General features: G+C 44.0%; 1 protein-coding gene across 1 annotated transcript in view; it reads right to left on the reverse strand.

Annotated features, from left to right (window-relative positions):
* CNTNAP2 (contactin associated protein 2) overlaps positions 1-13,426 on the reverse strand; it is a 1,944,007-nt gene that overhangs the window by 402,369 nt on the left and 1,528,212 nt on the right. Inside the window, exon 14 of the mRNA XM_032304549.1 lies at positions 12,213-12,369. Coding sequence (XP_032160440.1) covers positions 12,213-12,369 — 157 coding nt within the window. The remainder of the gene's footprint in view (positions 1-12,212; positions 12,370-13,426) is intronic.

A 13,426-nucleotide genomic window follows, 5' to 3' on the forward strand; every position in this document is an offset into this window, starting at 1 on the left:
TGTTCCCTCCATGGGCTTGATGCTCTTGCATCAGCAAGTGATGGATGGGCACTGAAGTGTGGCACTGGCCAGAAGATCACCTACAAGGACATTCTTGTTAAGCTGGCTGCGAGGCTATTCTTTTGCCAGTCAACCCTGACTCTACAGCGCTAGAGAGAGAAGCAATGTTTTGCAGAGTGTTTTCAATGACACCAACCATAGCAAAAACAGATCTATAAGCTTTCTCTCGCTGCCATAGCAAATTACCACAAACTGAGTGGCTTAAGACAGCACAGGGCTGTTACCTTACAGTTCTACAGACTAACATTCCAGCATGAGTCCAACGGGACTAAAATCAAGATGTTGTCAAGGCTCAGTTTCTTTCTGGAGCTTCCATGGGAAAATCCATTTCCTTGCCTTCTCCATCATCCGGGGGATGCCCACGTTCTTGGCTCATGGAGCCCCTCCTTCCCCTGCAAAGATAACAAGCCGGGCTTTCTCCGATCCCTCTTCGTCCATCACCAGATTTCCTTCTGACCATTGCTGGGAAACATTCTCCATTTCTAAAGACTCCTGTGATAAGACTGAGCCCAGCCTGATAATCCAGAATAATCTGCCATTTCAAGGATTTTTACTCTTAATCACATCTGCAAAGCCCCTTCTGCTGTGTAAGGTAACATATTCTCAGGTTCTGGAAATTAGGACCTGAACATCTTTGGGTACCATTATCTGCCCATGTACAGGAACACTCTTCTCAGTGTTATTCTCAGTATTATCACCCGGGCTCATCTCCTCCATCTTCCAAACCTCCTGTATTTCCAACTCAGCATTTATTTTCTTGCATATAGAGTAACTTATTTCATGTGAATATCAGGCATTTAATTAGCTAAACATATTGAGCATGCTCACCTCCACAAATTAATAACATTATTACATATCACATATAATAATGTAGTATGTATATTTAATATATATGTAGATATGTGTAATTTGTGAGTATAGATCACATAGTATTCACATTTTAAGAACAGTCTTGGCTGAATTACAGTACAATTCTGTACAAAAATAACTTCCCAGGGGCGCCTGGGTGGCTCAGTGGGTTAAAGCCTCTGCCTTCGGCTCAGGTCATAATCTCAGGGTCCTGGGATCAAGCCCCGCATCGGGCTCTCTGCTCAGCAGGGAGCCTGCTTCCTCCTCTCTCTGCCTGCCTCTCTGCCTACTTGTGATCTCTCTCTCTGAGTCAAATAAATAAATAAAATCTTTAAAAAAACCTTTCCAATTTTTGCTGTACATTGTACAAAAACATCTTCAAAGACTAAAGCATAGGTGTCTCTTTGTGCTTATGGTTCATGACAAAAATCCAAATCTCTGAAGTGCTACACACTTAATCCAAATTGCAAATTGTTGCTGAGTAGCGGCAGGTGATAGGCATAAAGGATTTACAAACACGAACGAGGTGTGGTGTTTGGCCTCATGAAGTTTACAGTATGAGAGAGGAGGCAAAATCGTTACAGGTAAGACCCAAACTAACTTCATAATAAATTGGCTTTGGGAGCCGGGGAAACAAGCCTCTAAGTAGGATTTTGGCAAGATGTTGGGGGTGGGGGCGAGCGGGGGAGTTTTCGTAAGAAACAAGCATGGGAGCTCATCTGTAGTGGGAGTGACATTTGGTTGGCAGATATGAGACAGGATATTTTAGCCGCATGTCGAAGGGCCAGCAGTGAGAAAGGATACAAGTTCTTAGAATGGATGGCCACGGCGGACAGCAAGGTTGAGCTGACAGGTAAGATGGGGAGAGACTCTGGAAGGCTTGAAATAGTAACTTGAATGAGTTCGGATTTAATCGTGAAGGGAACTCATGAAGGTGTCTGAACAGGATACCAGCAGGCTCATTCTCCTTCATTTTTGGTGAGAGAACCCTCGTTTTTAGTGAGTCACGTTCACACCCAGCTAAAAGCTACCTAACCCAGACAGCTTTGCAGGTGTGGTCATGTAACTAAGTTCCAGCTAACGATTTGTACATGGAAGTCGTGTATAAACTCATTTTCAGAGGGAGAAATCACCCTTTCTTTATCACCTTCTTACCTTCCATCTGGAACGTGAATGTGATGGCTGGAGCTCTAGAAGCCCTATTAGACCCTGAGGATGTTATCAAACTCCTAAGAATGTGAGTGCTGATTGTTGGAAGGATCATGGGCTTCTTTCACCCCCAAAAAGAGAATTAAGGTTACGTCTTGCTTAAGGTTTATTTATTTATTTTTTATTACGTGCAGCTCAACTTAGCCAGCAATCAGTGACTCTCAACCCTGGCTACCCACCTGAAATCTCAGGAGTCTGCAGAATCCAGGATGGTCAGACGCGATACCCAGAGATTCTGATTTAATTACCCTGAGGCACGGCCTGATGATCCGTCATTCTGAATGTTTCCTCGGAGATTCTAATTTCTATGAAGCCAGACAGTGGTAATCAGTGATCAACGTGTAGGATGGGGGAGCATCAAACTCCAAAGTTCTTTCGGAAGGTTGCCACAGTCCTATTCAGAGCTCAGGTTTAGATGTGAGCTGCGGTAAGAAAGAAGCTGTAGCGACAGAGGGTCCAGCCCTGGAGAGGCGGCTGGCCCAGTAAGGACAGTGTGACGGAGAGCTTCACGTGGAATGGGCCTGATCTCTCGGAGGGCCACAGAGCACACCAACAGACAGATGGGCTGCGTCCGCAGGGCATCCCCAGGGGGCAGTCACCTGCACCCTGGGGTTTCAAACCTGATGGCTCAGCTCTTTGCTGTAAACCACATGACAGGACTTGCAATTTGATCCTTTTTCATGATCGATTCTTAGGGAGGATGCAATTTTTTTCCCCCAGAAACTATCACAGACCCCTCTCTTTCTAAAGCCTGCTGGGGAGAGGGGGATGGAAAGTGAGCTGTGTTTTCTCCAAAAGCTCTCTGGCATCTTGGTTCTGTTTTTCTCAAGACGGCTAAATCATCTCTTTCGTTGGAGTCCATTTAGCATTCTGTCGGAGCGGGTATTTATCTCGGGAACCTGCCGCACGCTCTGAACATCTGACAGGCTCCCACCTGATTAATCCCTCTTGCTTTCGTGTCATCAATATTATTTAGGGGCAGTGGTCAAACCGTATTGACAGTCCGCTGACATCTTCTCCGGTGCCCAATTACCTTTCTGTCATGATACAATCCGAGAGGTGACAGGAGATTCTAGGCTGTGCCAAGCAAGTTGGCACCAAAATATCCCCGAGACAGAATATGATATATCATTTTTATGCCTCCTCTGGAAACGAGGAGCGACGTTTCCCTACCCCCGTTAGCCAAGAGGTCTTTCAAGCCCGCAGGGACGCTTCGCATCTGGAGCTGTCCAGCATGCGCCTCGGAGGGCCTCGCTGCTGCTTCCCATTTCCGATCCCAGGGCGAATTCCTAATGAAAGAGCAGGAGCCCCTGCCTTCGGCTCTGAGCTCTGACCCACATATTGAAAAGTAGTTACACTTCTAAACGAGCTTTGGAGCTAGGCTTTCCAGGAATAGCCTCTTTAGATGCAACTTCACGGTGCAGGCAAATTGACCGGCAGACTTCACAGCGGAAGCAGGACTAAAGTACAGGGGGCCGTGGGACCTGCCTGAAATTGTCTCAGGCCCCATGCTAACACCGAGACACACTGAAATCTGGGGCTAAACTGGTTTAAAATAAACACTTTCCTTTCTCTTCCTCTTCTTTCTTTCTTTATTTTTTTAAAGATTTTATGTATTTGTCAGAGAGGGATAGAGCATAAGCAGGGGGAGCGGCAGAGGGAGAGGGAGAAGTAGGCTCTCCACTGAGCCCGAACTGGGACTTGATCCCAGGACCCTGAGATCATGACCTGAGCCAAAGGCAAACCATTTAACCAACTGAGATGTCCCTCCTCTTTGCTTTTTTAAACAAAGCTTAACTTAATGAGGATGGCCTTCATTAGATTAAAGGTCAGCTCCATTTAAGTATCTAAAAAGGAAATGTATTGATAACTATCCATTTTAATACTTTTTATTTTACACATTCACGCTCACACATTTATTTGAATATTGGCTATTGTTTGGTCAGGTTAGCAATCAGAAGAGCGTCCCTCGTGACGGATACCCGTACTACTCATAGTATCACACCCTCTATGAGGCAAGAATCAGATCACACAGTCTTGAGATATGAAGGAACTGTTGTCCCAAGCAGGACCCCAGAAGGTTTAAAAATACCAGCATGAGTTTTACAGAATTCAGATCAAGGTGATAAAACATCTCAACATCATTTGGCAGCAGGGAAATAAAAATCAAAACCACGATGAGATACCATCTCCCACCAGTCAGAATGGCTAAAATTAACAAGTCAGGAAACAACAGATATTGGCAAGGATGCGGAGAAAGGGGAGCCCTCCTACACTGTTGGTGGGAATGCAAGCTGGTATAGCTACTCTGGAAAACAGGGCGGAGGTTCCTCAAAAAGTTGAAAATAGAGCTACCCTACGACCCAGCAATTGCACTACTGGGTATTTACCCTAAAGATACAAATGTAGTAATCCGAAGGGGCACATTCACCCAGATGTTTATAGCAGCAATGTCCACAATAGCCAAACTATGGAAAGAACCTAGATGCCCATCAACAGATGCATGGATAAAGAAGATGTGATATATATATATATATCAGCCATAAAAAACCCCAAATCTTGCCATTTGTAATGACATGGATGGAACTAGAGGGTATTATACTGAGTGAAATAAGTCAATCAGACAAAGACAATTATCATATGGTCTCCCTGATATAAGGAATTTGAGAGACAACATGGGGGCTTAGAGGGTAGGGAAGGAAAAATGAAACAAGAGGGGATTGGGAGGGAGACAAACCATAAGAGACCCTTAATCTCACAAAACATACTGAGGGTTGCTGTGGGGTGGGGGAATAGGAACAGAACGGCTGGGTTATGGACATGGGGAGGGTATGTGCTGTGGTGAGTGCTATGAAATGTGTAAGCCTGATGATTCAAAGAGCTGTACCCCTGGGGCAAATAATACATTATATGTTAATAAAAATAAAAAACCCAGTATTCTACATGTGGTTCAAAGGGTAATGGCCTAGATATTCTGTGTCACAGTGCTAAATGGGAGAGAGACCTCGTCCCATTTTTTTAAGAAACTCATTCCAATATTGGGGCTAGAAGAATCAAGAATGGAGATGCTTTTGTTCTGTTGTTGAAACTTATTCTTCTATCTGCTTTCTTAGGAAAATAGTATGTGTTGTTATGTAACAGGATGTCTGTGGGGGCCCTTACTTTTTCATTTTAGGTTTTTTTTAAAAGATCTATTTATTTACTTGAGAGAGAAGAGGGTGGGGAGGGAGAGGGAGAGAATATCAAGTTGACTTGCCACCAAGTGTAAAACCTGACATAGGGCTGGATCTCACAACCCTGAGTTCATGACCTGAGCCAAAATCAAGAATTGGATGCTTAGCCAACTGAGCCACCCAGACACCCATCATTTTAGATGTTTAAGCTATTTATAAAAATTTTAATTTTAATTTAATGGGTTAGCTATGATCGTGCCAAGACATTCAAAGGCTAATTAAGATGCAGAAGGGGATAAAGAGAAGACTTCCGTAAGACCCTCATATCCTTCGTCCGCTGTGTTAACTATTAACGGTTTATTTTGTGTGGTTTCCAGAACTTGTCTATACATGTATAAGGGTTATAGCTGTATATGCAACTTTTTAAAAAACAGATTCAGGGGCACCTGGGCCTGGGTGGCTCAGTGGGTTAAGCCTCTGCCTTCGGCTCAAGTCATGATCCCAGGGTCCTGGGATCAAGCCCCGCATCGGGCTCTCTGCTCAGCGGGGAGCCTGCTTCCCCCTCTCTCTGCCTGCCTCTCTGCCTACTTGTGATTTCTTGTCTGTCAAATAAATAAATAAATAAATATTAAAAAAAAAAGACTCATATCATACAGATTATTCGTCAACTTTCTTTTTGCATTTTTACTTTGGCCATTTTTCTATGCAAGTATTTGAGTGTCTACTCCCTTCTTTCCTTCAACAACCTAACATCAGGAATAATTATCTAAAATTCTATTGCTGGAAATTTCAGTTTGGGTTTCTTTTATTTTGATTACTACAAAGAACGGAAAATCCAGTACCTATATTTGTCCATATTTGTTCAAGAAAGGCAATGCCATATATTAAAATGCTCAAAGAATATGTGTTTAACTTTTGATAGCACTATCCAAACTGCCATTAAAAGGTGGCTTTCTTGCCATACTCTATACAGCGTGTATATTAAAAAAAATTTTTTCTTAACATGCCTTGCTGTGTACTATCTAAGCATGAGTTTGGAGTTGGCCTGCCCAGGGTTTGAATCTTAGCTCTGCCACTTACTAACTGTGTGACCTTGGGAAAGTAACTTAACTTCTTTGGGGAAGATAAAATAGTACTTTAATCATAGGGCCAATGTCATGTTTAAATGACATGATACATTCAAGCTCTTGAAACAAAGTCTGACACATAACTAATATCCCTAAATATTATGATGTGAACAACATGGCAAATGAGAATGCATATATAAATATTCTACTTTGAGTAAAAATAAACACGTTTCAGGGAAAAATATTTAAAAAGATTAGATGAAACTGTTTAGAAACCATGAAAAAGTGTGTAATGATTACTTTTCAAAATATTCTAAGTACTTAACAGTTGTTTGGTAGTAAGCTAACTGAATCAGTTGTTTCTGATTTTAAAACACTAAAGAGGTTCTCTGCTGCCTATAAAGAGCTGGTCGTGGGTTATTTCTGGCCCAGGAAGGACAGACCTACAGAGAAGCCAGTTCCATTCGGGGTGAGTGGAATGGGACACGCAAGCAGGCATGTGCTTGGCCTTTTTCCGATGGAGGTGGGAACGGCCCACTAACTTTAACACGCAGACTTGCTCTCGGCTTTTCACCAGGCTCATCACCCCCTCTGTATGTGCTCATCTTGGCCAAGACACAATCACCCAGAAATTCTACAAGCAGAACAAGAGAGGGGCACTCAAGCAATGACTGGCACGCCTTCACTGGTAATTCCATTTTTGGAACTGCTAATTTCAGATGTGATGATTTAGCTCATTGGGTCAGGCTGCAAGAGACCAGGAACTACCCAGTGGTGGGCACTTCGCTGAGGCCAAGGCTCACTTAATTAGGATTCTGGCACGGTAGGTGGGAATATTTACTATTGCTGCGAATAGTAAATCATAAATGTTAAATTACATTCAATCTCAGAAATAACTGTGCAAAACTTCTCACAGCATAGATAATCAGGCAATCATTGGGATGGTTATAGTTCTCACAGGCCATTGTCGCTTTGCTGGGAGGCCTGCTTGTGTCCTGAGCTATAGTCTCGTTTATACCAGCCCTATTTTTGTGTATTTTACTCTAGTGAATGATAATAAATGCTTAGATTGTTTTTCTTTAAGAAGAACATAAAATATGTGGTCTATTTGTTTAAACCTTAGGTTTAAAACTTAGAGATAGCTATAAACATTAAATTCATAAATCATTAAAAAGATAAAAACAATGTTAATAGTCTTCCTTGATCATGATGTTACAGAAAAACACTGGACTGGAAGTTTGGAAACCTGGGTCTAGGTCTTCTCTCTGCTTCTCATTTCTAATATAATTTGTGGAACGTAATTTACATTGTCCTGGGCCCTCATTTTAAGTAACTGTAATTTAAGAAATTGTTAACAATTGTTGCTAGGGTTCCATTCAACATTCAGGTAGTAAAAGTAACACGCCCGCCTGTAATTTTAAACAATCATTTACCAAATCTCTGCATGAACTGGGAAGGGTTATCTGTCTACGTTTTGCCGACACGGGAACTTACAGAAGCCAGTTGTGCTGACGTAGGTCACACACACAGGAGAGGGCATGGCAGAGCTTCGCCCCATGTCAACCCCCCTCCATTTTAATCAAATGACTCACAGGGAGTGAGGTCACGATTAGTGGAGAGAGTCACTTCCTCAGCTGGACACGGAGCCTGCAAGCCTGCGCTTCCGAAGTGGAACCTGCATTTGTCCTTTCACGTACCACAGCAAGTGTGGCCTCACGTGTGTGAATTTCACTTGGACTCAGGCACGGGGTTTCCCGTCTCCCAAATCTCTTCGCGCTCATCTGTGGCAGGACAGAAAGATCTGGATCCCCATGATCTTGGGAGCACACATTCCGGGTTGCCTGGACAGTGAACCGGCTGGGAAGCACCCTCCCTTCTAGTCAAGGAGGTTGCACCTGAAGTCAGGTTCCTAGAAGGGCTGTGGCCTCTCCCTGTTCTGGGTGAAAAGAAGACCTCAGACAATGCCTGTGAACAGCTGTTTCCTTTGCGCAGCCAGTTGGTGCACTAAGATTACCTCCACCAACAACACTGCTCTCATTCTTGCCCTCTGGGAAGTCAGGGGAGCAAGGGTTTCCTTGGAACTAGACCCCTGCTGTGTTCAGTACCACAGTCTGGCTCCAGCATCTCTGCCTGACGTCAGATGGGGCTGGAGGACCTACACCTTGTCTTTTGATGACGTCTGATGTGAGCCTCGCCAGTAGAGCCCATCCACCCCCCTGTCACGTGGTGTCGTAGACTTGGACTTGGGATCTGCTGCTGGGCCAGGGCATGAAGGGACTCACTGTCCACAGTCTGTTTTCATGTCTAAAGATTCATTTGGAATCATTAAAACTTGGAGGGAAATTGCAGAGTGAAGAATTGCAAAGAACTATGTGTCCGTTACTACACAATTTACAGACTGTTTTCATAATCTATATTCCCATTTGCTCTCACGCTTGTCTGCCGATCGAGATTTATTTTTATTATACAGACAACAAATCTAAGTTTCGGAGTGGTTAAAAGCCGCCTCAAAAGAGGCAAATCCGGGCCATTTTAAGAACATTTTTAAAACATCCACAGAGCAGACCCTTTGGCAGGGGCTGGTGAGTTCAAAGACCAGTAAGCCCTCACCGGAAGCTCTCTTTCTTGTCTTAAATAAAGAAGATCATCTTAATAGCTATTTATTATAACCATATTCATTATATATTTCAGTTTACTCAAAATATAGTGCCTCTGTTAGGGGACATTAGAAAACTTTACAGAAGTGGAGAGGTGAGGGCTAGCGGTGAGCGTGTCTTCACTGCTACTGGTTCAGAAGGGACCACACACCGGCTATCCCGGGGACCCTGAAAGACCGGGAACAGGTATGAGCCAATCAGGACTCCGAGGACTGGCATGTCTGTGAACCCCAGGGAATAGGTCTGTCGGCAGTGAGTCTTCTCATCTGTGATCTGAATTCAGGTATGTTCTTGGAAGTGATTTCAAATGCAAATACATTTCTCTGAAATCTCTATCTCTTATCAGTAATCCCATTAATGGTGCCCCTCTGGATTTAGACAGGATGTTATGCCGGCACCTCCAACTTAATCCTTTCAAAGCTGAACTCCTCATCTACCGCTCAGAGCTTTATTCCTTAGCCTGACACGTGGCTTGGCTTCTGCTCCATTTCCAAGTGCCCAAAGGGGCGTCTACCCAGACTTCTCCCTTTCTTCTCATACAGGCCTAACTATCTAGTCCTGCAGATACCACACCTCCCAAACATCTCCTACATTTTCCTTCTCCTTGGTGGCTGTGCCTTCAGCCTTTGATGCCTTTCAAGGACTGTTGTGGTCTCCCCACCCCGACCCCATGCTGACCTTCATGGGGCTTGTGGCTGATAAATTCAAACTCCCACCACCCTTGGAAAAGAATGGAAGCTCCAATGCTGGACCTCCCACAAACTGAGCGTGACTGCGGTTCCTCTCCTGTCCGTATTGCATTCCAAATCTACTTCACTGATGGCTCCCCAAACTGCCCGAGCTGTCTCGTGCTTCTCCTCCAAGACGATCTTCTAAGGAAGAGCGAGCCTAACAAATTCTTACTTCTCTTCCAAGCATCCTTTTTCCTGTGAGGATCTTACTAACCTTTTCCTCAAATCCTGAAGTTAGATTTAAATTTTCTTTTTTTCTTTTTAAAAAGGATTTTTACTTATTTATTTGAGAGAGACAGAGAGCGAGCGAGTGAGCGAGCATGTGAGCAGGGAGGGGAGAGGCAGAGGGAGAAGCAGACTCCCTACTGAGCAGGGGGCCCCGTGGCAGGGCTCAACCCCAGGACCCTGGCATCATGACCTGAGCCCAAGTCAGATGCTTAACCAACTGAGCCACCCAGGTGCCCCTAGATTTAAATTTTCTTCCACTGTTTTTGCTGTATCCTACAATGACTTCTTTAGAGGACTGATTGTATTATGCTATTTCTGTGGGCTTTGTCCACCAGCTAACTTTTGAGTTCTTTCAAAGACAAAGTGCATGTTCCATTTACCATCGTATCCCTAGCACTGACCACGATGTCTGACAAAAATGAATTTTGCTTGGATGCATGCACTAGATTTTCCTTTCCCTGACTACTGAACCGTCCTCCGTGGTAGGATGAACACTGCATTGCTAGACAATGAACCATCTGGGACGGTGCTCCCACGTCTCCTACTTGGAGAAAATGCACTCAAAGTCAGCTTCTTGAAGGGAGCAGGAGTCAACAATGAAGAAACAAATGAATCAGAGTCCACAGACCTTGCTTAAGGACACACAGCTGGTAAAAAATGACAACAAGATCATAAATCCAGGCAGATCTTGTTCTTCCCATTCACGGTTTGCCCCGTACCTAGAAGAGTTGTTGGCACAGAAAATTCAATCGGCATCTGTTGAGTTAATGAGTGACTGCAGGAACGAATGAAAAGTTAACTTCAGAGCCCTGTGCCTTTGGCTTCTGCCCTCCTGACTTCCAGTCTGGTGGAGTCTGTGAATATGTGTGTAGAGACATCTTTCAAACAAATAAAATTAAAAACAGAATATCATGATTTTTCTCTTTACAGTAAACCACAATTAAAGAATAATGGTGGGGCGCCTGGGTGGCTCAGTGGGTTAAAGCCTCTGTCTTCGGCTTGGGTCATGATCCCAGGGTCCTCGGATCGAGCCCCGCGTCGGGCCCTCTGTTCAGCAGGAAGCCTGCTTCCTTTCCTCTGTCTCTGCCTGCCTCTCTGCCTACTTGTGATCTCCGTCTGTCAAATAAATAAACAAAATCCTTAAAAAAAAAAAAAAAGAGTAAGGTAGCTATTTCTGCATGCACGCACATTTATGCACGATTCCAGAACACTGGGATATATGGGCTTGGCAATTCATTTCATTTACTAAAAGAAAAATGGCTTTTGGAAAATAGGTAGACACCGACCTGGAAATCACATAACTTTACGTTCAGAATTAGTTTTCTGTTAACTGGTAGAATGAACTTGTCAATTGTCCTTCTAAATAGTGTGAAACACAGGCAGACCGAAGTAGACTGTGTGTGTTCTTGAGGAAATTCAGAGCCAGATTCGTGCCCTCCGCTGCTGTCCAGAGGCAGGAGAGGAACACAGAGGGCCCTCGTTGGTTCTGACATCGTGAGAAGCAGGTGCACCCTGTGTGCTTCTGGGGAGAGCCCTACTTCGGTTTATAGTCTTCCACCCAAACTTCTGGGGCCTCTCTTTTTCATGCTGAATGACAGCTGATTTTATCTTTGTCTGTTACTGACACAGACCCAGCCATCCACTGTGAAGCAGAACAAAAGCCAGGAAAGTGATGAAAGAAACCCGAAATAGATCTTTCTTGAACTGATCTGTATCAGAGTTATAAACAGTTCAAGGCAGGAAGGAAAGGAGATCCGTGAGCACTGTTGCTGAAGACAGAGCAAGGAACGACTTTTTCCTTTCCCTTCCCCTCCCCCCTCCTTTTTTCTTGTGCAGCTACTCAAAGCAAACAGGGTCGGAAGTGGAAGCATTCACAGGAGACTGTTCACCGTGGACAGTCCCCGGCCCCGCGCGTGAGCTCCCTGCCCACATTCATTCCCTCCACTGCTACAAAGCACATTTAATAGTGTAAATCACCTTCTGCTACATGGTTCATTATTCTTCTACTGAGTAAAACAGAAATACATCAATTATGTGTCTGCTTATTTCTGAATGCACACCCTAGTAACACTGACCTCTCTCTGTTTTTAATTTTTGTGTGTGTTTCTGACCTTTGTCACCCGGGTTAGCTCCCAAACACTCCTAACCCTTCCTCTTATTATTTCAGCAATTTTCAATGTTCTCTGCTACAGAATTAGTCTGACCGAAAAGCACATGGGGAGGGGAGCTTGCACTCACCACTGCTTGTAATCCGCGTCACAGTTACAGTAGTATCTGGGGTCTGTGCAGTTCCGCTCGATGCCGCAGGCGCACTTCTGAATGCCAGGCCCGGAGCCGCCCCAGTAGTAGTGCTTCTCATTGGCTTTGCCGACCCACCAGGTGTAAGGGCTGCCATCTATGAGAAAGGGGAAAGACGCCATGAAGTGGGCTAGGCTTGACCACGCTGATGTCAACTGTACACCTCCATCCCCAGAGGCAGTGTTGAGCCCTGGTAGACTGAACATCACGTTACCCTCTCACAAGTAAATGTATTTCAATCAAAGGAATATTTAATAAAAAAAAATACAACAGGGGAAAAAAAATACAACAGAGAATGGGAAGCCTATGTTTTCCCACCAGGATAGGTACCTCTTTCCCTGGAAGAAGCTTGGACGTTCAAGCTTCAGTAACTTAGGTGTCTACTCAGAAGAGAGGCTGGCCAGATGGGGATAACCATGATGAAGGCATGTAGTTGGGGCACTGACTCTGTAAATTACAGCTAAGCTCATGACTAATTGTGCTTTTCTGGGAGGCAACAGTCAAGGGGATCATAAACTATCAGAGTCAAATGACCTTCATTGTATCTCAGTCTGATCCCCTTATTTTACTGGTAAGGAAACTGAGGTTTAGAAAGCTGAAGGGATTCTCTCAATCACACTGTAGATCTGTTCCAGCCAGAAATTCGACGCTGTATCTCATAAGACATCATACAACGCTCTTATACAACACATGTGCCTTTATTATTTGGCCTAATATTCACTCATGTATTGGCTCATTCATCCAATCATCAAAAATCACTTGAGTTTCCATTGTGTGTTAAACATGATAAGAAACTCAGCAGAATTGATGGAAGAAAATGATACAGATTGAACCTAGTAAGATTTATGACACACAGGAGCCCGAGTGAGGGAAAGGAGGCCATGAAGGAAGGTTTCCTAGAAGACATAAGATATTGGAGCTAGGTGTTGAAGGCTGAACGGGCATTACCCAAGAGAATAAGGACGTAAGAGAGGTAAACGCTTGTGGGCAGAGGCAGCAGAATGCAAAAATCAGAGAGAGAAAGTTCTAAATGGAAAACATACGTAGGAGTGTATAGGTAGAATACAGAAAAATAAAATAGGGCTGAAGAAGTATGTTTGAAATTCAATCAACATTTCAAATATAATAATAGGGCTGAAGTAAAATAGGGCTGA

Source organism: Mustela erminea, chromosome 11 (genome assembly GCF_009829155.1).
Source record: "Mustela erminea isolate mMusErm1 chromosome 11, mMusErm1.Pri, whole genome shotgun sequence".
Lineage (NCBI taxonomy): Eukaryota > Metazoa > Chordata > Mammalia > Carnivora > Mustelidae > Mustela > Mustela erminea.